Below are 24,545 nucleotides of genomic sequence, written 5' to 3' on the forward strand. Positions count from 1 at the left end.
CAATGGCCCAAGCCTCCCAGCCCTGATGATATCAGCAAGCTTACCAATGATAAGGGAATGTACATGATGTTGGGTGGGCACTCTCTCAGCAGCATTGGTCGTAGCGTTATGCTATGGTCCTTAGGTAGAGTTATGGAGAACTGTAGGAACCCCGCAGTGAAGATTATCATGCCCGACATAGACAGCGACCTACTACGGTAAGCAACCTCCGATCAGGGAATTATCCACAAACCTATGATGTTCCCGGGAGGACTCGTTTTGAATCTTCCACATGGTCAGGAACACATTCTTCAATCAGTTTCCCATGTAGATCTCACATTAGGAACGTCTTCCTCATTTGTATCAAACCCTGGGGACGTTATCTCTTGAAACTAAATAGGTCCCTGCGCCCGATATCTTCCCGAGTTACCGTATTAGGTACGATCCTTCGTCGACGAGCCTCAAACGTGAGATGGGAAAACTGGTTGAGGAGCTGCCTGAAGCCATAGGAAACGTCGTCAATGGCATGTCTACTGACCCAGCTACTGCGAGGTTGGTACTACCACTAGGAGCCTACACTAGATGCACTGGTCTTGTGATAGGGATGGTCTTCGACAGTTTGAAACGTTGGTGAAGAGCATGTATCACGGCTTGGAGATCCTGCGGGAACACGAGGCCAAGAGGCTAGCGCTGCAGTTGGCTCGAGAGCAAGTGGATGACCTTGTGTAAGTGCTGGTTTATGCTTAGTACTAGTGAAGGAACGAAATCACTCGGGAATATACTACTAGCATTTCTCTTGTAACATTGGAGGCCGCTACGACTTGATGATACCTAGTAGCGTCGTTGACTGTCTCTTGAGAGTTCCAGTGCGTCGAGTCCATTTCGTTTCATTGGAGTTTCACCCGTTTTATGGGAAGTGGCGGAAAACTCGGTAATGAACGCGATATTCGCGGTGATACGCAGTGGTCGTGAAATGTATTTCTCACTAGCGTTTTTCATATCACTAGGGTGAAACTCCATTGTAGTGGCATGGTGACTATCAAAGGCAGTGTTGGAAGATATGCTCAACTACATGTGTTGGTGACAATATGAAAATCCCGGGAAATTCTTGGTGGTTTCTGTACAACTCTACTCTAACTCGTATATAAACGCTAAAATCAGTGAGAAAACTTCTGAGCTCGAACATATATTCCTCCAACACTTATTAAAGGATGTTGCAGGTCAACGCTCGGAGATATGAGAGCTGCAACCGAAGCAGCGAAAGAGGTCTTGGGTCCCGAGGAGAATGACCATCAGCAGTCAGCGGCTGCCATTGATGAGATAGTGTCCGTTAAGACAGAAGGCTTAAGTACTGTTGAAGACCGTAGTCCAAAACGGAGGAAGAAACGGTGATTGCTTTTACCACTCTTTTGCCGAATCTTATTGCGTTGTCACAGCTCTTGAGAGAGTAGTGCCCTCAGCTTGAGTCGGCACAGATAGGAAGCGTGAGAACTCGATTTACTTGGGGTGTATAAAGACTATATTGTCGAGTCTATGGTTGCCCCTACCAGTAGGCAGTATCGAGAATATAAACCCAGCCTGGCAGAGCAAACACGTCGTAGTGATGGTCTTTCGTGAACTGCTCTCAATGTACCTACTTAGGTGCCGGGCCCAGCTCGCAGAATGGATACGTTGCTCCAGCTTCGGCCCCCGAAGCTCTGAGTGCGATGAGGCTCTTAGTGTTGCCACAGGGTGGATCGTCGGAGGTCTCTGGTGTTGATGGTGAGGGTCGTGGTCAGTGTTGGAGGAATAGATGTTCGCTTTCCTCAGTTATTATGGAAATTCGCATACGAAGTCGGGTAGTAGTACACAAAAAGCAAAAAAGAATTTCCCGAAATTTCCTCAAAAATTTCACTTTGTCAACAACACATGTACCTGGTCATGTGCATATTTTCCCACACTAGTAGTGGCACTCCGATACGACTGTGTTCGGTCAGGCCTCACACCTAATGTGGTGTCACGGAGGTCGGCAGATCATCATCATCATCATCATCATCATCATCACCTCGAGGATCTGAGGAGGCGTATGAGATTGATGAAGGAAAGGCTTCATCGACTATCCTCAGGTGAAGTCCATTAGGCTTGTACAGTATTGGACTTTAAACGGACTACTATACCTTGCAGTGAGAGTGAGCGTATGGCCTTCCTCACTCCACTGCTAGTTACGTATGGGGATTACATAACCTTGAATGTACCTGTGTGGGCGGAGATATCGGCGGTCGTACTTAGTATGTAGTGGGAAGAAAAGTCAATCGTCATGAGAGGCCTCTTGGGAGTGTTGCAATAGTATTGCCGGTAAACGACTTGACTCAGGTGGTAGCACACCAGTGAGTTCCCTTAGCCAAGACGGTAGCACTCGACTGGATGGTGAGTCCTCGACACACTGAGAGGTCCCTTCCCTGGTGGTGATGTCCTATGTTCAGATCATCGAGAAGATGCTTGGAAATCTCTCGCCCTTACGACGGCGTATCCAATGCCTGATCATTGCGGTTACAAGCTACCACCAACCTCCAACTACGAGGGTCAGCTACTCAGACCAGCCTTGGCACGAACATGTGGTATTTTAGGCAACCATAGAGCACTTCAACGGTCACGATACCAGACGAGCCAGGATCGTTATGAGAGCACTGCTCATCCAAACTAACAGGATGGGAAGTTGGGACCAGTGATTGGGTACGAACGTTTGTTCCCATCAGATTAGTGATTAAAACTCTCGACGATATATCAATAATTCCGTTAGATCTACAGGGTGATGCAATGCAAATATGGCTACCCTGGTAATTTCGAAACACGTATCAGTACAAACTACAGATAACATCTTGAAGTTCTCGGCGAGATCTTTTTAATGGGACACTGTGAAGCTCCTGGCATACTACTACGACCTAGACACGACATCGTCGAACCCCTACCCAAAGGAAGACTCTCACCGTGGTTTCCTCGGCATGCACCACCGCGCGGATATATATTCTTTTCTAAAGTCAATACAGCACTCGAGATAGCGAACGTCACGGTCGTGAATATGCCCCCAAGCTCTGTTGCTATCGCCCTCCCCGCAATCCATGTCGGGTGCAGTGTAGAGTCTACGAATTGAAACAGTATTCTCCAAGAATACTATTGCTTCAATGAGTGCTTCGCTCCGTCGGATTGTCGTTGCATGTTCCACAATTTTCATCACCACCGTAGTAGATTTTCCTCATCATCTTCTCTTCCTATCATGCACACTGTACCCTCATGGGCATCAGCACTAGACGAGCCGTCCTCTCACACCGGCCCTTCCGATGGCGATTACCTGCGTCGCATCCTACACCGACTAGAGTCGAACATACCTCAAGCTAGGAAGGTTGAGCTGAGGGATATCCCCAACCCTCCCTTGCCCCCAGTCTGGCTCCGATGCCTGGGCAATGCCCTCACACACAATACATGCTGTAGAACTCTGGTGCTTAGTGGATGTGGACTAGGTGATCAGGAGGTGAGTCGTATTCTACCGACATCGCAGTACTCGTTGCCAGACTATTGCCTGAGTTTGGATTTGCTCTCATTTTGCGAGTCCAACTTCTCGGATCAAATTGTGGTCAAAAGCACCGCGATAGATCATATCAGGCTCGATTGCTATGCACCCAGATGGGCCGTTGGTCGAGCCTCCGTCACTTCGCGTTAGATCACAACCATCTAACTTGCAAAGGAGTCCATGCCTTGTTCACTCAACTAGGCAAGGCCCCAATGACTGTAGGGTAACGATGGGGCCCTTCCCGCTGGAGGCCCTTCCCCTCAGGGCCTCTCCCTCGAGACTTTTGATTTATCCTTCAACAGAATTGGTGACATCGGTGCGAGGAGAATAGCGTTGAGTCTCGTTCAACACAATAGCTCCATGGTGATACTCAAGTCACTCCACCAAGGCTTGCTATGTCGGTAGGGTCTTGGGGTGAGGGAACTGATCCTGAGGGGTAATAGGATAGGAGATTGGGGGGCTGGATGGCTCAGCTTGGTAAGCTGGGCAAGGGTTGGTGTGACCTAGTAGGAACTCGGGGATTTGCGAATGGAGTGGTACACCCACTGGACCATATTAGATAGGCGAAAACTTATTATTTTCTCTTGGCAAGATCTTACTAGGAGCTTCATAGGTTGAAGTCTTCAGGGAGAGGCTCATCAGTGTGGAAGGTGTTGGTAGGTAGTGAGGAACTCAGGAGTTGCCGGTTGCTCGCTGCAGCTACTCGACGTGTCCAAGTGAGGACAGATGATCAGCCTGCCGGGTTCGAACATGGGTTGTTCCTATGTTAAACGCCCAGCTAACTCGCCAATCAAAGCTGCCGTTAGGAACCTCGATATTACACTGAGTGGGGGTCTAGCCGAGCTCAGCATGGCCTGTCGACAAGCCAAGCAGACGTTGGAGCTCGATGGTGTGGTGAGTCTAGTCCTCAGACTTGGTTGCCGATGCCCTCACAGGTCGTTGCAGTTGGCTCGGGGGGCCTCACTCTGAAGGTCTCTCTAGAGCGCCCTAGGTTGGATTCATCCAGCCAACTCCCCAATACGAAAGATACTCCCGTGAAGATCCTAAAGAAATCGCCCTCTCGGGGACTCATTGGCCAGTCGGAAGAACGTGAGTTCGGGGCGAGCCTCTCCCCATAGGCTTGGTAACTCTCTGTGGTGAAGTCATTGGTGATGGTAGACTCGGAGCTGGTCCAAACCCTTCACATTTTCAAGCCTTCACATGTTGCTGCCCATCCACGGCCCCTCCCAGCATCGACAGGTATCCTCCTCCTCGTCCCTCACTCCTCCCCGCAGAGAGGTCTCAGGTGGTCCCCACAAGAACCCAAGTCGCAGGCCGCAGTCAGGTGCTCCCCACCAACCGCAACGATATTAATGATCGCTAGTCGTCCTCTTCGTAGCGCCTCTAGCCTCGACACGTGCGAAGGCCGATGGTAATGAACATGAACTAGAGGTAACTTGATAATGAGAGCATCATCATCATCATGGTCTCCATGGTCCCTGGACGTGACACTGCCTTGAGTTTAAGAGTCTCCAATGAGCGCTCCCTCGCAGCTCTCGTTTTTGTTTCCTTGTTTGACGTCCTACGCCTAGGTAGACAGCCTTGCATTGGTCAGCGAGAAATAGTGGAGTTTCACTCTAGTGAGAAATATATTTCACGACTACTGCATATCACCGCGAATATCGAGTTTTTCACGTAAAACGGGTGACACTGAGATGATAACGAACAACAATGATAATACATTTATTAATGTAGTAGATTCCCCGTTTTTGGTGGTATTCCATGCCGACGCCAGTAGCAGACGGTAAGGACCCGTCAGCTATTCTGTGGCCACCCCCACCGCCGCATTACAAGCTCTTCCAGCCTGGTAAGGAGGACCAATGGCCCAAGCCTCCCAGTCCTGATGATATCAGCAAGCTTACCAATGATAAGGGAATGTACATGATGTTGGGTGGGCACTCTCTCAGCAGCATTGGTCGTAGCGTTATGCTATGGTCCTTAGGTAGAGTTATGGAGAACTGTAGGAACCCCGCAGTGAAGATTATCATGCCCGACATAGACAGCGACCTACTACGGTAAGCAACCTCCGATCAGGGAATTATCCACAAACCTATGATGTTCCCGGGGGAGGGAACTCGTTTTGAATCTTCCACATGGCTAGGAACACATTCTTCAATCAGTTTCTTATGTAGATCTCACATTAGGAACATTTTCCTCAATTTTATCAATTTCTTGGGACGTTGTATCTTAAAACTGAATTGATCCCTGCGCCCGATATCTTCCCGAGTGAGTTGCCGTATCAGGTACGATCCTTCATCGACGAGTCTCAAACGTGAGATGGGAAAACTGGTTGAGGAGCTGCCTGAAGCCATAGGGAACGTCGTCAATGGCATGTCTACTGACCCAGCTACTGCGAGGTTGGTACTTCCACTAGGGGCCTTCACTAGATGCGCAGGCCTTGTGGTAGGGATGGTCTTCGACAGTTTGAAACGTTGGTGAAGAGCATGTACCACGGCTTGGAGATCCTACGGGAACACGAGGCCAAGAGGCTAGCGCTGCAGTTGGCTCGGGAGCAAGTGGATGACCTTGTGTAGGTGCTGGTTTATGCTTAGTACTACTGAAGGAACGAAATCACTCGGGATTACACTACTCGCATTTCTCTCGCCACATTGGAGGCCGCTACGATTTGATGATATCTAGTAGCGTCGTTGACTGTCTCTTGAGAGTCCCAAGGCGTCCAGTCTATTTCGTTTTATTAGAGTTTCACCCGTTTTACGTCAAGTGGCGTAAAACTCGGTGAAAAACGCGATATTCGCGGTGATATGCAGTAGTCGTGGAATATATTTTTCACTAGCGTTTTTCATATCACTAGGGTGAAACTCCATTGTAGTGGCATGGTGACTATCAAAGGCAGTGTTGGAAGATATGCTCAACTACATGTGTTGGTGACAATATGAAAATTCCGGGAAAATTTGGGGGAATTTTCGTTGGTTTCTGTACACCTCTACCCTAACTCGTATATAAACGCCTATAATCAGTGAGAAAACTCCTGAGCTCAGTTGGGGAAAGCGAACATATACTCCTCCTCTAACATTTATTAAAGAATGTTGCAGGTCAACGCTCGGAGATATGAGAGCTGCAACCGGAGCAGCGAAAGAGGTCTTGGGTCCCGAGGAGAATGACCATCAGCAGTCAGTGGCTGCCATTGATGAGATAGTGTCCGTTAAGACAGAAGGCTTAAGTACTGTTGAAGACCGTAGTCCAAAACGGAGGAAGAAACGATGATTGCTTTTACCACTCTTTTGCCGAATCTTATTGCGTTGTCACAGCTCTTGAGAGAGTAGTGCCCTCAGCTCTAGTCGGCACAGATAGAAAGCGTGAGAACTCGATTTACTTGGGGTGTATAAAGACTATATTGTCGAGTCTATGGTTGCCCCTAACAGTAGGCAGTATCGAGAATATAAACCCAGCCTGGCAGAGCAAACACGTCGTAGTGCTGGTCTTCCGTGAACTGCTCTCAATGTACCCACTTAGGTGCCGGGCCCAGCTCGCAGAATGGATACGTTGCTCCAGCTTCGGCCCCTCAAGCTCTGAGTGCGATGAGGCTCTTAGTGTTGCCACAGGGGGGATCGTCGGAGGCCTCTGGTGTTGATGGTGAGGGTCCTGGTCAGTGCTGGAGGAAAACATGTTCTCTTTCCTCAGTTATTATAGAAATTCGCATACGAAGTCGGGTAGTAGTACACAGGAAGCAAAAAAGAATTTCCCGAAATTTCCTCAGAAATTTCACTTTGTCAACAACACATGTACTTGATCATGTGCATATTTCCCACACTAGTAGTGGCACTCCGAGACGACTGTGTTCGGTCAGGCCTCACACCTAATGTGGTGTCACGGAGGTCGGCAGATCATCATCATCAGCTCGATGATCTGAGGAGGCGTATGAGATCGATGAAGGAAAGGCTTCATCGACTATCTTCAGGTGAAGTCCATTAGGCTTGTACAGTATTGGACTTTAAACGGACTACTATACCTTGCAGTGAGAGTGAGCGTATGGCCTTCCTCACTCCACTGCTAGCTACGTATGGGGATTACATAACCTTGAATGTACCTGTGTGGGTGGAGACATCGGCGGTCGTACTTAGTATGCAGTGGGAAGAAAATTCAATCGTCATGGGAGGCCTCTTCGGAGTGTTGCAATAGTATTGCCGGTAAACGACTTGACTCAGGTGGTAGCACACCAGGGAGTTCCCTTAGCCAAGACGGTAGCACTCGACTGGATGGTGAGTCCTCGACACACTGAGAGGTCCCTTCCCTGGTGGTGATGTCCTATGTTCAGATCATCGAGAAGATGCTTGGAAATCTCTCGCCCTTACGACGGCGTATCCAATGCCTGATCATTGCGGTTACAAGCTACCACCAACCTCCAACTGCGAGGGTCAGCTACTCAGACCAGCCTTGGCACGAACATGTGGTATTTTAGGCAACCATAGAGCACTTCAACGGTCACGATACCAGACGAGCCAGGATCGTTATGAGAGCACTGCGGCTGTGTTGAAGAAGCAACTCCAGGAACACCGTCGAGACGAGCTCATCGCTGAGCTGACAGCCAAATACGCCTCGTCGCGTGCGCCGAGTGTTCATGACTCTATGGGGACTCCCCCACGGAAGTCGTTCCAATTGAACAGTACGCCTGAGCGTCCAAAGCCACGGCCCATGGAAGAGGATACGATAGCGGCATTGGTGCGGTATAAGGAAAAGTTCCACGACTACGTGATGAGAACTCGAGATGCTGAGCTTGAGCGGAGCGATGTTACTTCGTGGTACCTCTGCGATGTCCTCACTGATCAACTCCTACGGGAATGCATTGACAGGGTGACGGACTCTATCTGTGATGATGTTGATAATTATGTCGATCGACTGATAGAGTTTGAAATCAATTGACCATGTAAGCTCTTGAGCCATTTCCCTCCACAATGTTTTCAAGTTGTCAGTCACAGTAGTGATAGTAACAGGAATAGCAGCTGCCATAGCCCCCTTCACGTGTTCCGTATCCGTGCTTGCTTGAAACATTCCACTTGACACAACATTTTTTACAACATGATTCTGATGTTGGAGTGGCTGATACAACTTTAGGAAACCCTTGCCGAGAGCTTCCGAATGGTACCTCTGTTACTCGCGACTCTCGTTACAACTCAACACCCCAGATTAGGGAAACAATCATAACTCGAATTCGTCGTAGTTTGTGACCAGCACATACGGTTCTGAATTATCCTTGTGATCTATTAGTAAGCGCCAAGTATTGCATGTCCAAGTCGGGCAGAATATTCGGGTGGTTCATACTACAGGCGGTCACCAAAATCAGTAGCGATCGATGCCACCATGAACGCAGGCCTCTCAGCACGGTGACTCGCCGTTGGCAGGGGTATGGGAAGAATTATCCTCGCAGGCGGATCTCATCCCAATACGCATGGATGGAGTCATCCTCCTATTCCCGGCGGTCATCTGTCTTTACTGAAGCCTTGGCCCACATCACTGAAGATGACCATTTGATCACAGCAATCGGATTTAATATTAGCCCGAGGAGCCGGAAACCACTCGGGGAGCTGCACTTTCGAGGCTCCTTGGTCTACACGTCACGGAATGTTTCGCTTCCAAACAGATAGCAACGCACTCTACAGAGAATAATGATAATGGAACTCCCACTCTGAACTCAACAGTATATACGTCAGTGGGTGTGTCGACTATCGTAATAACACAATGTAACGGGATAATGATACGCTGGTTCGATGATCATCAGACCTAACGGGCATTGTACCTACGAACAGATTGCGGCGAACATGTGCTGAGGAGTAGCAGTTACGTGAATAAAAGTAGCCTCATCTTCTCGTCTCTCTACTTTCCTCCTCAGATGACGCTGCTTGGTCCGACGATGCGGACCAGGTCGACCGGTGTCGCCGACCAGGAGCACGGCGCCGTCGCTGACAAAGGACGTGGGACTCTGAACTCTTTCAACCCGTATCGAGCACACCTTCATTTCCCTCTCATATCGATCCGAATCAGCACCATCATCCTCCTCCCCAGCGTATGAGGACTCACTGGCTGGCGACGGGCTCGGCATAGGCTGCTGATGCCGACGAAGGAACCGGGGCTTCAGTGATGTCTCGCAACCACCATCCGCTGTGATGAAGAATATGCACACCATTGAAGGACTCTCCCTACCTCCACCGGGTTTGTTGTCTACCGACACGCTGGCACCATCGCTATCCTCCGGAGTGAGGCCGCTGTGCTTCTTCTTCATTTCCTCTATTTTATACAGCATCTCGATCTCAGCTTGTGACCTACACACCGAAGATTGAAAGCTCCAACTTGACCTCCTCGCCCTTACCGTTTATCCTCCTTCCTAACCTTGGCCAGATCGGTGTTCTTGTCCTTCAATACAAACACCTTACTGCCAAGTTCCGCTAGCCAACTGGGCTCAATCGCCGTAACGTGCTGCATGTACCTTGTAGAACAGTCGTATGATGATTAAGTACAGGGGAGACTCACTCCTTAGCCGTCTTAACAACTTCGTGATATACCACATACTCAGGAGTGTGACCCATACCATAGAGCGCACTCGTGGGATGCAGATGACAGGGCACTGATGTGAGCAGGTTGATGTACTCGCCAATACCCCTCAGTTTCGCAGCGTTATGGAAATAGCCGGCGCAAATCGCCGTTCGAACCTAGAGTAGACCAGCTACCATAGACTGTACCGAACCTGAACCTACCACATCCCAGTCGCCAAGACCAACAAAGGACAGCTCTATCTTCTGTTGCTTTACAATGTCCACCAACTGGGCCTTCACTTCGGCCACCTTCCGAAGAGCCTTCACTTGAAGGTAATGCTTAGCGCACCACTGAGCACCTATTAGCACATTATCCAAGAGCACTCTATGCTTAGTCGAAGCTTACTCCCCTTATGTTTGCGCCACTGTTGATAAATATATAGTAGAGTGAGATGATCAGACTCGGGGACGAAGAACTTCTCTCGCGCCGCGTCCGACTCCTCTGATAGCAGCACAGATGTCTCAACTCTTCCGCTCCTCTCGACTCACCTGCACGATCCTTCGGTCGGTAGAAGATGCTGGGTACGCTGAGCATGCTGACCACCACTAGGATCTCATCGACACCTGAGGAGGGACAGCACCATCTTCGGTGATTCATAATCAGGTGACGTACATCCGAGCCGATCAGCACAGAGGATCATCTTGGAAAGAGGCGGATCCAGAGGGAATTGGGACATCTTCTGGCCCGTCTTGGTGAGCTCTCCATAATCATCCAGTGCTCCTGAGAGTAATCACATAGGACCAGCGATTTAAGGCAAGGTATGTGCACGGACTATGCTGGATAGTGTCTTTCACACTCACAATACTAATGTTGTGTATAGGATACATCAAGAACATCCTATAATAAAGAAGTATCACTCTATGAGACCCAATCTGCCATTGCCGATCTATATACTTCATGTATTGATGAAGGTTAGGTGGTAGCGTTGGCACCTATTTCGGGACTCACCTAGAACCCAAAGCTGGAGCATAGAGTTGAGCATGGTCTCTTGTGGGGGAGGGTCCATGAAATCGAATTTAAGGAGATCCTTGATGCCCAGAGACTTGAGTAATAAAACGACGTTGGCGAGGTTAGTACGTTGTATCTCTGGTACAGTATTCGCCAACATGTCTGATCACAAAGAAGTGCGTGAAAATATCCGCTATCGGAGTAAATAACTCACCGTTGAAGAAACTATGCTCTGTATATAACCGCCAACAAACCCCAGGACCGGTTCGACCTGCTCGTCCCTTCCGCTGGTTAGCATTCGCTTGAGAGATCGGCGTGATCTGCAAGGAGTCGAGCCCTATGGAAGGGTTGTACACCTGAACAACATCACCTTGGACTACCACTACACGGGATAAGAGATATACCTTCAGTTTGCAGAAACCAGTATCAACAACGTATTTGATACCATCCACGGTAAGGGACGTCTCGGCGATGTTTGTGGCCACAATAATCTTCCTATGCTCCGACTTCTCAAAAATTTTGGCCTGATAAAATCAGGGACTTATCCAACATAGAGAAGTAACGTTCCCCAGGAAAACGATGTTCCTAATGAGATGACAACTACATGAGAAACTGATTGAGGAATATGCTCCTAGCCATATGAAAGATTCAAAATGAGTTCCCGGATTTTATCACGAAATACCCAGCTACAGCGGTCTCCCAATTGAACTGAATAAGTCCCAAGGGTCTTCTAGGCCTACCTGGAGGTCACTAGGGAGTTGTGAGTATATAGGAAGGATGGTCATTGGAGCCATCGTCATCTTCACGCCATCTCTAGTCTGCCCGACCTGATACCATTACAGTGATAGCCGTCCCTTTGCAGAAGGACTCACCTGTTCAGCGCCCTCAGCCAGAAGGATACATGTGGCCTCAATGTCATCCTGGCCCGTCATGAAGATGAGGATCTGAGGACGCCACATGCTCACTCCACGATAGTCCATGATAACAGTGATGCTCACTGTGAATTTCATGTCGAAATTACCGAAATTTATCAGTCTATAATTTCGTGGCGCGTGACGTTAACCTTACATCTCCCTCAGGTTGTGATGCATGTATCGATAACGCCTGATCCACAGCCCCCTGGACATAATCCTGGGCATTAGTCTTAGCATACAGCGTCTCCACAGGGAAAGTCCGACCAGGGATATTGAACGTAGGAGCGCCTTTGAAGAAGTTGGAGAATTTATCAGCATCCATGGTAGCACTCGTGATGATGAGACGGAAGTCCGACCGAAGCGCCACGACCTGAACCAACACCCTCTAACGAGACGGTCTACTCCTTCTCACCTCCTTTAGGACACCGAAGAGGACATCAGTATTGAGAGAACGTTCATGTGCTTCATCCATGATAATACATGAGTACCTCAAGGGCAATAAAAGGAAATAATAATGCAGCCAACCAAACAAGGTGTTCACTTATCAAGCTCCTTATCGGCGAGACTCTCTCGTAATAGGACACCATCAGTCATATACTTGATCGCAGTCTCCTCAGAAGTCACATCTTCAAACCTGAGCACACCTCCTTATCGACAGCACTAGACCGCAAACTACCTACCTGATAGCGTACCCCACCTTGGTGCCGAGTTCCGTGCCAGTCTCGTCAGCAACACGCTTAGCTACAGAGACTGCTGCCACACGTCGCGGCTGAGTACATCCTATGATGCCTCCCCTACAAAACGATTGATGAATGGTGGGAGTAGGGCTCCTCTCTGCAGCTCACTTATGGTAACCAGCCTCCATCATGTACTGCGTCAGTTGCGTCGTTTTGCCACTACCCGTTTCTCCCACGACCACCACGACTTGGTGCTCCCGTAGAACGTGTAGGAACTGTTCTCGGACCTGCAGACCGGGGGAACTCAATGACTGGAAGTACACCTCAAAGAAGTCACCTCATAAACTGGAAGCGACCGGCGCTGCTCAGCAATAGTGTGGGACTTGGCGAACTCAGAAACGGCCCTGAAAAACATAGGAAGGTATCCGACGTACATAAGAAAATATCCTCATCCTACTCAGTTTTCTGCTTCTTTAGAGCATTGCCGTACTGATTCGACTGACGATAATCGACTTCATCACCAGAACCAAGGTCATCCTGAGCAGTGTTGGAATACATATACGCTCTCCTCAGCTAATCTCAGGAGTTTCCTCACTAACATACGAAGTCTACAGAGCAAACCAAAATTTCCTCAGAATTTCTGTAGTGTTGTGTAGTTGAGTCTCACACTGATACTGGGGTTCACAACAGTAACTAGAATATTTCAGGATGTGCATCTACTCCAACACAGAGAAATACTATACACTCATGCATCACCAACAGTTAGTAAACCCTTCTCGAAATCTCAGAAACAAAATATTTCACATTTCATTGTTATTATGAATTAGTATTTCACCAATGATGGCAAATTCATCCACCATAAAGAAATTGTGTTCTAATGTATTGTCGTTGACATGACGGCCTCGATGCTTGGCCGTCTAGTCTAATAATAAATGGTCAACTTTGGCGGCAAAAAGGCCCTCAACCGGGTCGTGCCGCGACCAAGTTATATAAGAAGAAGAAGAATGTATTGTCGTACCCAGCCTGCCCACCTCATCTTCATCCTCGTCTTCACCCTGGATGGTCTTGTTGTTCACTCCCATAACTTCACCAATCTTCGACCCGGCAACCTAACACACATTAACATCCGACAATAGCAGCACCGAATTGAAACAACTGCATGCTACGCACCTCCCAGAACCTCTCTCGCATCTTAGTTTTATCCTGGGTCTCCTTCAAATGCCTCTGAGGAAAAAACCCAAAATACAGCGGAGCGAAGCAGCACGAAGAAGGATACCCACCATAGCTCTCGAACCCTTCTTAGCTAGTGTAGGTAGATCTGCCGTTGGGTCCTTCACCACTGACACTGGCTCCAATTGGAAGCTAAATTGAACTCGGCCCTGATAGATGAGAGCCGAATACATCAGCATGTACGGTTATAGACTGCCCAGTTGTAATCGTTGGGATGTTGGAAGAGTTACGGTAGTATTCACAAACCACAGAAAAGGCAACAAAGCCCCTAGCACTATCAAATGGCCACATTACGTTTGCGGGAGGGACCAGTTACTATGAAAAGAAACTCCTCGAGAGTACATGAGCAACCACAAAGTAAGAAAACTACATCTAAGATGGTTGGTGAAGAAAACGCCTCAACACTCGACGTCACGTACTGCACCCCTACCCATCTCTACGCGCTAGCAGCTAGTTCTGAATATCAGTCTACGATGCCACGATCAAACCACGTCTAGTGATCCTGTACTTATGGACAGAAACTTCATCAGCAGTCTACTTGTCATACTACTACTATACTCCCTTCCTCACCGACTTACATCAAGAAAAGGCGGCCTGTAGTTCCTCACAACAACTGCTTGACGATCTCCAGTATCATCAGTAGTAAGATCGCCTCTAAATAAAGGTACCTCTTCTGAAATTCTTCGCTGTGAGGTGCATTTTCCCACTTACACATTCTCAGCCATCTCCTTCCTGAACGAGAATCCTGCCTGTGCCAGTCGACTCAGTTCCCACGCATCTCCATCTCGATTTCCTGACCCAACGGTGTTGCACTACAGCACTCCATATTCAGCTTCCTATTCCTAATGCTCTCAGTACCGATACGAGAGAAACAAGCTTCTATTCCTCTAATACAAAATAAGATAGCGCTCGATCACTGAGGTTTTCATCTGGAGTTTCCAAAGGCTAATACTTCCTTAACATTATTCTCTATCACACACTCAAGTAGCGAGCGTAGCCCCTGCTACTTGCACGGCTTTGGACAGACATCCGAGGCTGTCGAGTGAGACGATTCTTCTCCTGGTCTTGACGATATCTAAAGCATAAACTCCCTTAACAGTGTCGGAATATACATTTCCCTTCCTCAGCTAAGTTTTCTCACTATACCCCGAAAATAAACTCGAATTCGGCTAGAAGTGTACAGAATTTCCCAAAATTTCCTCAGAATTCTAATATTTCACCAAAACATGTAGTTGACCATGCGCATTTTAAATATGCATTTAATATTTCGTGCATGAAATTATCACACAAACCATATTCCCCCCCACACTATCTCTCCCATCGACGACACCAACAGCGACAGGACGTACCTTTCTTCCTTCTCAGCCCAGCGTTTCTCATTACTCTCATCCGTGACCCCAAGATAAGAGCTATGAGCCGCTCCGCCCTCCTCATCATCATACCACGCTCTGTCATACTCCCGTCCCTTCTTACTACGACTAACTCCTCCACCATGATGCTGCCTACGAGGAGGCGACGACCACGACTCAGATGCAGGAGTAGTAGCAGCCATAAGTAACCAAAAGCAAGAAGGCAATTTGCAGGTAGCCAACCTAGCACCATGAATACCCCCTCCTCGAGAAACTCCCATTATAATACTCTAAAACACAATGCCACTAGTAATCAGAAAAGGCACATATCCCTACTCCCCGTATTAGGCTAGAAATAGGACAAAAAATATGACAAAACATATAAGTATAGCGAAGATCTTCAATATCAGCGACCGATTCCCCGATATACTATGGAAGTATCTGTAAACAGATCCTTGGCACTAGGGAACCTCCACGTCTACCACCAGGAGTGATCACTTACTTCAACAGTTGGTTCTGCCCTTCATTTAGGTGACCCATGGTATCATCAACATCAGAATCTATTCGCGTGATCATCTCGTCCTGCTCGTAGACCATGGACGATACTTTCTGGAACATCTGGGCGAGCTCACCTGAAGGTAAACCGGTACGGAAAATATACAAAACATGTGGACCTGGCTATACAAAGGGGTTCACTAGTAGTGCGGGGAAAATATGTACATTTGTTCTTGACAGTATGGAAATTTTGAGGGAATTTCGGGGAATTCTCGTTGTAATCTGAAACCCTATAATTAGTGCGTGCGGAAACTCCTGAGCTGAGCTGAGAGGAGCCAACATAAATTCCAAAATTACCATGTATACAGTAATTATTGAATATATTAGTATTTTATTGTTGTAATACATACCACTCCACCGGCAAAAGCTCGAGAGTATTACCAATAGTCTTCTGCACAGCTTGGACAGCGTTAGCCCTAGCATTCAAGTACCCAGGGCCCTGCAACATCTGCTCCTGCTCCTCGCGACCGCCCTCTATATCAAAACCACTACGGGGGCCTCCAGAAAACGACGATCGCTCGGTCATCTCCATACCTAGGAGGAGGGAATATGCACATGCTCAACTACGTGTGTTGGTGACAATATGGCTGAGGATATTGCGATAAATTCAGGTAGAAGTCTACAGAAACCAACAAGAATTTACCAAAATTTCCTCACAAATTTCATATTTTCACCAACACACATAGTTGACCATATGCATATCTACCAGATACAGAATTACATCCAAAAGACGTTGATAGCAACGACAGTACTTACTTCCTCTTCCACCCAGCTCAAAGGGATTGTTTGAAGAAAACGCGTACATGTTGCGCCTGGTCACTAAACTCCTTACAGCTGCTATAATGACATCACCAGCCCTACCGTCTGTCCTGTTGCTGTAACATCTTAGTTCGCAACTCCAAGACATCCTTGAAGTCCTTGGTAAGCCCCATCAACCTACTTCTCCCTATAACAGTGCCACGAGGAGAGCCCAAGGGCAGCTACCTAGTTTGGAGAGTCTTCACTATACCACTGGTATGCGCTGAAGCCTGCCGACCTAACAGGCCACTCCTTCACTACAGCTTGTAATTCCAAATTCAGCAAATAAAAAAAATGAAAATTGATTTTCGTAAAGTGGAAGGAGTTTTTCACGAAAACTGAAGAACAAATTGAAAATGAATGTTCGAATTTCGTAGACCGTTCGAAAACACAAGTTGCAATTCGTAGATTGTATTTGAAATTTTCTCAATTTGTTATTTTATTTTATTTCAGATGGAAAAGGCTGAACCCCATAGGCCCCCATCCCCTAGTACTCTCCGTGGACCTATTAGCATGTTGCTGCAATAACTCTATTTTCTGGTTAAGCCCGTCCAGATCCTGAATACACAGTATAGGGCGTATTTTAATATTTAAACATCCATACCACACCACCGTCACTTACTCTCTTGATATCCCCTGTATAATCGTTTATCCGAGCAGACTGGTCATTGAAGATTCCCTTCGCTCGAGCCACTACCAAGAACACATCGTCCTTCTCCTCACAGCGGAGCGAAGCACAATAACTACGTTTTCCCAACTCCTGTATCTTCATCTGCGTCTGGTGCAAATCTACCCCAATCTCATTGGCGTACTTATTAAACTGCGATACTACTGCTGTTGACGATGATGCCGAGGCCGATCCCGATGGACCTGAGCAACCCAGATCATCAAAGACCCCAATAGCAGGCAAATGCGTTGACAATATAATAACATAGTTATAAGTGTAACAACCTATAATATAATTTAATAATAAACATAAAATAAGGTTACTTACCATCAATGGTAATATCTTATGTATGTTAATTCATAATGGGTAAACGTACTATTAGGCTCTGCAGCAGTTTTCCATCATAACATTACTATAGTCGCCAACCCCACACTACTACTTTCATGCTCAGCCACAGCCTCAGCAGCTCTTCCCGTATCTGATGCTAACTATAGCTTTCAGCTCTTATGACCTTTCTAATGGCGAATCTGATTTATGTACTCGTTGAATTGGTGGCCTCAACAACCGCCATATGAATTCCTCAACATACCACAGCCGTAGCATAGTCCACCACGCCCCCGGTGCCCAGTACTAGCACACCATCTTACCGTCCATATCCTTGATAAGCTTATAAAACTGGCCTGTCCGATCGAGTGCCATGGACGATATAGTACAAGTAGTAGAGGAGGATGAGCCCGCCCCTCCAAGAGATGGTGCGTAGCTCATCAACATCAACACAAACAAGTTCCAACGACCTCATATATCTCCCACTTCACAAGCAAAAGTAACATCCTATTCACTTCTCGTAAACACATAGCTCAGTGCTGGGGACAGTATTTTCGCAGAAATTATGGTTGCTAAATTGCACGACTACGTCGATGTCGCGAAATTCACAACGACTATATACTCCCAATAGAGTCAGTTCTTATCACCGGCGTTGTCACGCTTGGTGTCCTGAATGCACATATTCATACCACTCCTCGCCCCCATCGTGGCCAACCTCGTCGTGCATCCTAGTGAGTACATCCAAGGCATCCTCATGAGGATTATCGTCCTTACAAATGTCCTTCACCCGTTGTTCATCACTCCTTGCCAGATGCTGGGGTAAAGTCCCCACTATTCCTACAAATCAACCGTTCAAACAGTTATTAATAACAACCTCGAACTGCCTTCCACTGTGGACAGTAGTGGAAGGCGCTACTTCACTATCAGTGAGCAATCCGCATCATCTATCCTACTACTCAATGCCACCATAGGGGGGGATCGGAAAAGTGCAAAAATAATTTTTTCCGAAAATCAAGTTCGTGTTATCTTTAAACAGTACAATCGTATTCCAATACAAAATTTCAGGTTGATATGAGCAGTGGTTAAGAAATTGGGTCTTTAGATTGCTTGTACCGTAACTATCCCAACTACTATCAAATCCTATGAAGTACCGATCTAGAAGGACTGATGAAAACAAAGGTCACTCCAACCATGGGCTTCCCATTTCCATCTCATACTACTACTACTACTACTACTACTACTACTACTACTACTACTACTACTACTACTACTACTACTACATAACTCACTTTGGAAGTTGAGGATCTGATGATCCATAGCTGCATCAGAGTCTCTAAACATTTGCTCGAATATAAGATGGACCATTTCGATTCGGTCATCGCCATTACCAGTGCCAGCAGCTAACCAAGACGCACACATAACTACGCTAAAACGCTGACTTTACATAATCGTCCGTGTAAAAATATCCACTGCTGATTCACATTGCAATAGAGCGGAAAGTGTAGTAGATGTAAAGAAAGGCACACAACGCCTAACGCTACCACGACTACGCCGACTACGATGTGCATCTCATCTTACATCGCGACGGAAATCCAACCTACCTCGTAGAACGAGTTTTCATACCACATTTCCTTCACAACAGCACCAAGACACCCCCCTATCCTACATCTATTCCTGCAACCAGAACCCGAGGCATCCAAGGGGTTCACATGGTTACCAACGTGAGCTTCCGGCGCCACTCTCCAACGAGTGACCTTATTACGGAAGAAATGACGAGTAGCCTCATTATCAAGTGACGTTCTGGGGCAAAGATTCAAAACAGGTCCATCTCAGGCCCGACCCACTTCTCTACTATTCCCACTAGATGAACGTTCACAACTCGTCTCGATAGCGACGACCCGTTCGAGCCCACCACATGACACAGGCCAGCACGATCAGTGCAGACGATGAAGACAGCTCTAAAAGGCTCATATCACCACTAGGAGAAGACAACAGCAGTCTACCTAGCTGGACAGCAGGGCTCCACCACTTCCTTCCATACACTCTCAAAGTCGCCCGGATCACATACAAGCACGCCGAGGCCCAGCTGGATACACACCGAGATGAGCCTGATAATCAACGACCCATCCAATACCAATGCTGAGGGTAATGACATCTAGTACGACTCTTCCTTCTCCCAGAAAGGACTCAACTCCTATAGGCGTAAACTTTCAATGTGCCATATGAGGCGATAAAAGCGCTCCAAAAACAAAACCATTCGCAGCCCTAATTTCTATGCGATACGCAGGAAAGAAAGAAAGCCACAGTTCTAAGCCTCTAACCCATTCAGGAGTACATGAACGAATTAAACCTCATTCAATGGGCTCATGCAACTGACCCTAACTTAATGCCACTCTCAACAATCCCATACAGAACCGAACGTTTTTACACGAGTAAAACCCTCACACTGTGACATTGTATCAGCCACCACTCTCCCCTTACATTCTGCTAAGGATGGGATCGTCCACCGACACGAACATCATATCCCCTCGATATTTATTGATACCACGCGTTGACCAACAACGTGCTCTGGAGTGAGCAGCAGCGGTCTCCACCAAGTTGTACGGCGCTGCACTCAGACACGCGGTCAGTTCTGAGGCATACGACGAATCAGAGCCTTTTCTTAGCGGAGCGAAGCAATTCACGAATGCCATGATTCTTACCATCCCCTTGTGGCATTCGACAAGGCCTCGAGCTGAGGTCTCCCTGCTTAGCCCCCTTCCCCCCTATAACCGCTCCTGCCGTCCCCGATGCCGACGATGGTACAGGAGCCCGACGCCCTCGACAAAATTCGAAGCAGCCAGCGATGGAACAGAAACCCATTGCAAGCCTTGAAACTAGTGCTAAGACACCCTCACTATATCAAAGGAAAGCATCAACGATGTTCCTAGGAGTTGTAAACTGTACGCCTTCGAAAACATGGTGTCCTCTTGTTTCACGCCTGATGGAGTACCTGTTACCGCGGAAATACAGTCACAGAGTGAGACTATGGGCACCTTGATCATTATAAGTCTTCAACACGTACGCATAAGGCGTCATATTTTACGTCTAGCAACATCTCTGCTCAGCATAGGCTCACGCCGCAGTCCAGAATTTACTGTGTAATCGTTGCTCTCCGCACAGAGAAGTGTACATCATTCACATCACATAGCCTCCCCATTCTCATGCTCAGTCCTCTCTACTCTAGGGTTTCCGATTCAACCTAGCAGCCTCGACATTCATGACAATCTTATCGTCTTGGTCGGCCGCACATCGTTCTATAGCAGATTCGAAATCCCTCGTGGTTAGTTCCACGAATACTCTATTCTATACAAAGGCACACGCTTTATGCAGTACTCAATTCATTTTACCCCTCTAGAGGGTAATATTTCCCTGCCCTATAACGGAACAACATACCTTCTCGCCCCCCCCCATCCCCCTCAACACTATACCCACAATGGTAGCACGCATGAGACGGGGATGGCTGTGACAATGCCGTGGGTTGATGACAAGACTAACACAGCTACCACCACCACCGCTGCTGCTGCTGTAACATCATCCGAGGCAAGTCCTTCCACTGCTCCCTCCCTGCTAGTGTTCTTCTTGTTGTTATGGTGTCCGCTGAGGGCTTGGATTGCGGACAATAGTAATAGTAGTAGTATAACTGTTAACTAATCTTATTGGCTTCTATAGTGGTACGAGGAATCCAAGACCTTTACGGGTCTATATCCCTGAGAAATGGCAACATCGAGCAAGTCACCAGTCACCACACTTACCTCATCTACTATGAAAAACTACTGAACTTCATTCGTGGCCCTCGTCAACATCATCATCACCATGCTGCTGCTGCTGGCCGTTCTCACTGCCTTCCTCCGACTCCTCCGTCGCGTCATCCATCACCGCATCCTCCTCCGAGTCCTCCCCCTCAGTCATAATCTCCATATCTTCTCCCTCACTATCCCGAGCCTCACCAGACTCCTCGTCTTCTTCATCGACATCAGCGCTCGCCATGTCGATCGATATCTCTGGGGGACGAACCTTTTGCTTAGGTGATGGGTGCCGCTGTGATAATATCCTCTCGGCTTCTTCCCGATCCTCCTCCAGCTACAATGGAAACACAGATGTCACACGAAAAGCAGGTGGGTAAATTATGAAGTAGGCAAAATGCGGTATGCCGGGATTGAACCATGGACCTCTGCGACCAGCAGTCAAGTCCCAACCTCTATACACTAAACTCCCTCCACAACCATACGGACTCCTACCTTATTATCACGATCTTCTGTCGGCTGCCACCGCTTAGCCAAGCGACCTAATCGTGCCCTCGCCCTATTCAAGTGGGGGTTGGCAGTAACATGATGAGTTGGTTTAGGAGCCTCAACAGCATCATCCACTTGTGCCTCTTGAATAGGAGGAGAAGGTGTTGATATCGACGAAGATGACGACGACGACGAGGCTGTCTCTGCGACTCTCTAAAACAGCTGCTGAGTGTAGACATACAAGAAAGCAAGCTTACTCAGATTCTGTCGTAGCTTGTTGCTGTTGTTGTTGTTGTTGTTGTTGCTGGGAGTGGCCTCCTACTACTGTGGTGGTGGTGGTGGTCCTCGCCGCTGCCTCCACCATACTCGCCGCTACTATCTCTCTCATCTTCCTTTGCAATGCCGTCACCTCTCTATCGATCTGAACCCTCTGCTCCGACAAAGCTGATCGCCGCTTTAACAACCTATACACAACTGTACACTACCCAGGACAACCAGAGAAGGTCAATAACATCAACTCCTCTACCTATTCCGAACTATCCCCTTCCCCATCGGGAAACCGAGTGACCCTCAACCATAACGATGATCAGCCTATGACAGTTTATGCTACTAGAAAATTCCAAATCTATATCACACTTCTCTTCGGAGTATCAGCGATAACATCCCATGACCAACCTCTGAATTCTCCCATCAGAGTCCTCCAGTTCACTCTGAGTCTCCAATGATAGCCTAGTAAGATCGCCGTATCTCTCGAGCATCCTAGCATGCTGTAATCTAGCTCCAGACGACCGCTTTGGGTGCTGCGCCACTCCACCACCTATTGCCGTGCTTCGTTGAGCCACTGCTGCTGTTGTTGAATTGCCACCGGCATCCTTCTAAAAATTCCATATAAAGTGCAATCAAATACATAACCAACCCCAACCGTTACCTGCTGTTTCGATGCTGCCACCGCCGCCGCTGCCGCTGCACGCGTGCGCAACGCCAACTGCTTGGCCCTGCTGGCACTCTTCGTCTGAGAGCATATCCCACTTCCCGCAGTCCAACAAGAGACCGAGGTAGCCCTACCTTGATGCGTTTGGACACCCTCAGTAGCTCTTTACGCTCATACTTGAGTAGATCAGGTCCCAGAGCGGACCTCTCCTGGTCCCTCTCAGACACCATGACTGGATCCCCAAGGTCAACTCGGCAGACACTACCATATCTACCACTTGCATCAACAGTCGCATAACCACCCAAGCTGTCCACAATGCCTTGAATGGGTGGTGAAGGGGAGACGTCCACATTCATCGTTGCAAAGGAGGGGGTATAACTAAGGGTATAACCATAGACAGAATAAGAATGGCATTCAGTAGCTCGGCTTGGAATGAACGGCCACGACTAAAACAATATGTGGGCTCATCCCACTGGGATAGAGCCATAAACCCCATGAGGGAGAGTACACCCATCCCTCCGAACGCTGTCGTAGGGGGAGAACCAAGATCTCCTCCGCGTCCCATACACCATTGGCGGCCTCTTCCAGCCTTCTTCTCCTGAGATGCCCAATACGGCTACTTAACCGACCGAGGACATGCTCAACAGCTTCACACAAATCACTTCCCACATACGATCCTACCACAACACCACCCGGAAATCTCCCATCCCTGATTTCCTCAATCACACCCGAAGTACCACAGCTCCTTACCAGCCCACCGCTCCACACTCTCCCTATACGACCCCCAACAACAATGGTAGAATACAAACCATCACGAGCATCGAAGAAACGTTTTTCCGGCTAAGATAAGGGAGGTAAATGGGTTGGTAGTCAGTGCTTGTCAATGCTGCTGCTGCTATAAGGCTCAATCGATGTTACACGTCTTGAACACGTTAAAGCCATCCAATGCCGTGGTGACCATAACCTGAAATCTTCATAATGGGGGGCCGCGAATGGTACTGTCAAGACCAGTGTGGAAATATATGCATATGGTCAACTACATGTGTTGATGACAATATGGGAGTTTTAGGAAATTCTTGTTGGTTTCTGAGCACCTCTATCCTAATTCGTATACAAACTCCTGAGCTCAGCTGAGACAAACAAACACCTATCCCTACACTGTCCTAGAGAGTGCCAGTTCCCACATTCCCTCGAAACCATATCGACCACACGTGAAACGACTCGCGAAAGAGTATAGCTCTGAAGTCGTCCACTACAACTTCTTGCAACTCAATGGAAGCCCACACGCGTGGATTTTTTCGGCTCTAAGGTGGGGATAATCGCAGGGACGGGCCGTTCGGAGTTTTTTACGCAATGAACATCGCTGAGTTCGATTCTGAAGTCGGTTTTGTCTCAAAAGAGCTCTTCACAAAGATATTTTTTTCCAAAAAATCTGCGCGATTTCCGCATTTAGGAGGATGCCCCTCCTAGGCACTCCAATAGGCTCACCCCTGGTAGTTGAGGATGGAACTTGACCTCCTTCACCCCAGTCTGGCCCTGATGCAGGAACATCATCTGTGCCGGGTAGTCTTCCTCCCCTTCGAGATGCCCTTGACCGCCTAAACCACCACGATGACCATACATCCACTACTTGAGCCCCCTCCCTACCTTGAGCCTCTTCATCATCATCAGCTTCCACACTCATATCCCACAGACTCACTGTGTTATCGGCCGATGCCACAGCCAGGAGGGTCTCATCGTAAGGATGCCAGTCCACCGACTGAG

The 24,545-nt window shown here is 48.0% G+C and overlaps 9 protein-coding genes across 9 annotated transcripts in view; 3 read left to right on the top strand and 6 right to left on the bottom strand.

Annotated features, from left to right (window-relative positions):
• The window catches only part of Pmar_PMAR000879 (hypothetical protein), a gene marked incomplete at both ends in the record, with an annotated part of 1,650 nt that extends 279 nt beyond the window's left edge, over positions 1 to 1,371 (top strand). The window contains 4 exons of the mRNA XM_002778997.1: positions 125 to 197; positions 418 to 531; positions 582 to 704; positions 1,200 to 1,371. Coding sequence (XP_002779043.1) covers positions 125 to 197; positions 418 to 531; positions 582 to 704; positions 1,200 to 1,371 — 482 coding nt within the window. The remainder of the gene's footprint in view (positions 1 to 124; positions 198 to 417; positions 532 to 581; positions 705 to 1,199) is intronic.
• A 3,090-nt stretch (positions 1,372 to 4,461) lies between these two features.
• Positions 4,462 to 4,615, top strand: Pmar_PMAR000880 (hypothetical protein; the record flags this gene model as incomplete). Its single annotated transcript, XM_002778998.1, has 1 exon — positions 4,462 to 4,615. A coding segment is annotated over one exon (154 nt), but the record flags the coding sequence as incomplete, so codon positions are not given.
• Positions 4,616 to 5,287: 672 nt separating this feature from the next.
• Positions 5,288 to 8,446, top strand: Pmar_PMAR000881 (hypothetical protein; the record flags this gene model as incomplete). Its single annotated transcript, XM_002778999.1, has 10 exons — positions 5,288 to 5,456; positions 5,508 to 5,580; positions 5,809 to 5,922; positions 5,973 to 6,095; positions 6,619 to 6,761; positions 7,040 to 7,159; positions 7,374 to 7,484; positions 7,732 to 7,785; positions 7,842 to 7,940; positions 7,986 to 8,446. 10 exons carry the CDS (start codon positions 5,288 to 5,290, stop codon positions 8,444 to 8,446), a joined length of 1,467 nt encoding a protein of 488 aa, XP_002779045.1.
• An 874-nt stretch (positions 8,447 to 9,320) lies between these two features.
• Pmar_PMAR000882 (DEAH-box RNA helicase, putative) lies at positions 9,321 to 13,211 on the bottom strand (the record flags this gene model as incomplete). The annotated part of the gene is made up of 20 exons (XM_002779000.1): positions 9,321 to 9,682; positions 9,725 to 9,843; positions 9,891 to 10,007; positions 10,052 to 10,230; positions 10,276 to 10,412; positions 10,460 to 10,555; positions 10,603 to 10,677; positions 10,727 to 10,834; positions 11,063 to 11,224; positions 11,277 to 11,418; positions 11,467 to 11,586; positions 11,803 to 11,862; positions 11,935 to 12,006; positions 12,131 to 12,346; positions 12,389 to 12,464; positions 12,518 to 12,610; positions 12,657 to 12,770; positions 12,822 to 12,940; positions 12,991 to 13,057; positions 13,111 to 13,211. The coding sequence occupies 20 exons, from the start codon at positions 13,209 to 13,211 to the stop codon at positions 9,321 to 9,323; spliced, it is 2,535 nt and encodes an 844-aa protein (XP_002779046.1).
• Positions 13,212 to 13,527: 316 nt separating this feature from the next.
• Pmar_PMAR000883 (hypothetical protein) lies at positions 13,528 to 15,435 on the bottom strand (the record flags this gene model as incomplete). Its single annotated transcript, XM_002779001.1, has 8 exons — positions 13,528 to 13,575; positions 13,685 to 13,762; positions 13,824 to 13,877; positions 13,934 to 14,032; positions 14,462 to 14,537; positions 14,595 to 14,676; positions 14,891 to 14,958; positions 15,233 to 15,435. The coding sequence occupies 8 exons, from the start codon at positions 15,433 to 15,435 to the stop codon at positions 13,528 to 13,530; spliced, it is 708 nt and encodes a 235-aa protein (XP_002779047.1).
• A 141-nt stretch (positions 15,436 to 15,576) lies between these two features.
• Positions 15,577 to 17,951, bottom strand: Pmar_PMAR000884 (syntaxin-5, putative; the record flags this gene model as incomplete). Its single annotated transcript, XM_002779002.1, has 10 exons — positions 15,577 to 15,673; positions 15,735 to 15,864; positions 16,169 to 16,321; positions 16,544 to 16,599; positions 16,649 to 16,723; positions 16,772 to 16,823; positions 17,080 to 17,143; positions 17,208 to 17,278; positions 17,333 to 17,536; positions 17,900 to 17,951. 10 exons carry the CDS (start codon positions 17,949 to 17,951, stop codon positions 15,577 to 15,579), a joined length of 954 nt encoding a protein of 317 aa, XP_002779048.1.
• Positions 17,952 to 18,209: 258 nt separating this feature from the next.
• Positions 18,210 to 20,095, bottom strand: Pmar_PMAR000885 (hypothetical protein; the record flags this gene model as incomplete). Its single annotated transcript, XM_002779003.1, has 7 exons — positions 18,210 to 18,245; positions 18,292 to 18,413; positions 18,866 to 18,976; positions 19,243 to 19,376; positions 19,421 to 19,534; positions 19,580 to 19,684; positions 20,058 to 20,095. The coding sequence occupies 7 exons, from the start codon at positions 20,093 to 20,095 to the stop codon at positions 18,210 to 18,212; spliced, it is 660 nt and encodes a 219-aa protein (XP_002779049.1).
• Positions 20,096 to 21,398: 1,303 nt separating this feature from the next.
• On the bottom strand, positions 21,399 to 23,137 carry Pmar_PMAR000886 (conserved hypothetical protein; the record flags this gene model as incomplete). Its single annotated transcript, XM_002779004.1, has 6 exons — positions 21,399 to 21,698; positions 21,857 to 21,920; positions 22,108 to 22,314; positions 22,526 to 22,725; positions 22,779 to 22,862; positions 22,916 to 23,137. The coding sequence occupies 6 exons, from the start codon at positions 23,135 to 23,137 to the stop codon at positions 21,399 to 21,401; spliced, it is 1,077 nt and encodes a 358-aa protein (XP_002779050.1).
• Positions 23,138 to 23,685: 548 nt separating this feature from the next.
• Positions 23,686 to 24,545, bottom strand: part of Pmar_PMAR000887 (glutamate rich WD-repeat protein, putative) — a gene marked incomplete at both ends in the record, with an annotated part of 2,012 nt that continues 1,152 nt past the window's right edge. The window contains 3 exons of the mRNA XM_002779005.1: positions 23,686 to 23,745; positions 24,270 to 24,379; positions 24,429 to 24,540. Of these exons, the coding sequence (XP_002779051.1) occupies positions 23,686 to 23,745; positions 24,270 to 24,379; positions 24,429 to 24,540 (282 nt within the window). The remainder of the gene's footprint in view (positions 23,746 to 24,269; positions 24,380 to 24,428; positions 24,541 to 24,545) is intronic.

Source organism: Perkinsus marinus (assembly GCF_000006405.1).
Source record: "Perkinsus marinus ATCC 50983 genomic scaffold scf_1104296948084, whole genome shotgun sequence".
NCBI classification, from domain to species: domain Eukaryota; phylum Perkinsozoa; order Perkinsida; family Perkinsidae; genus Perkinsus; species Perkinsus marinus.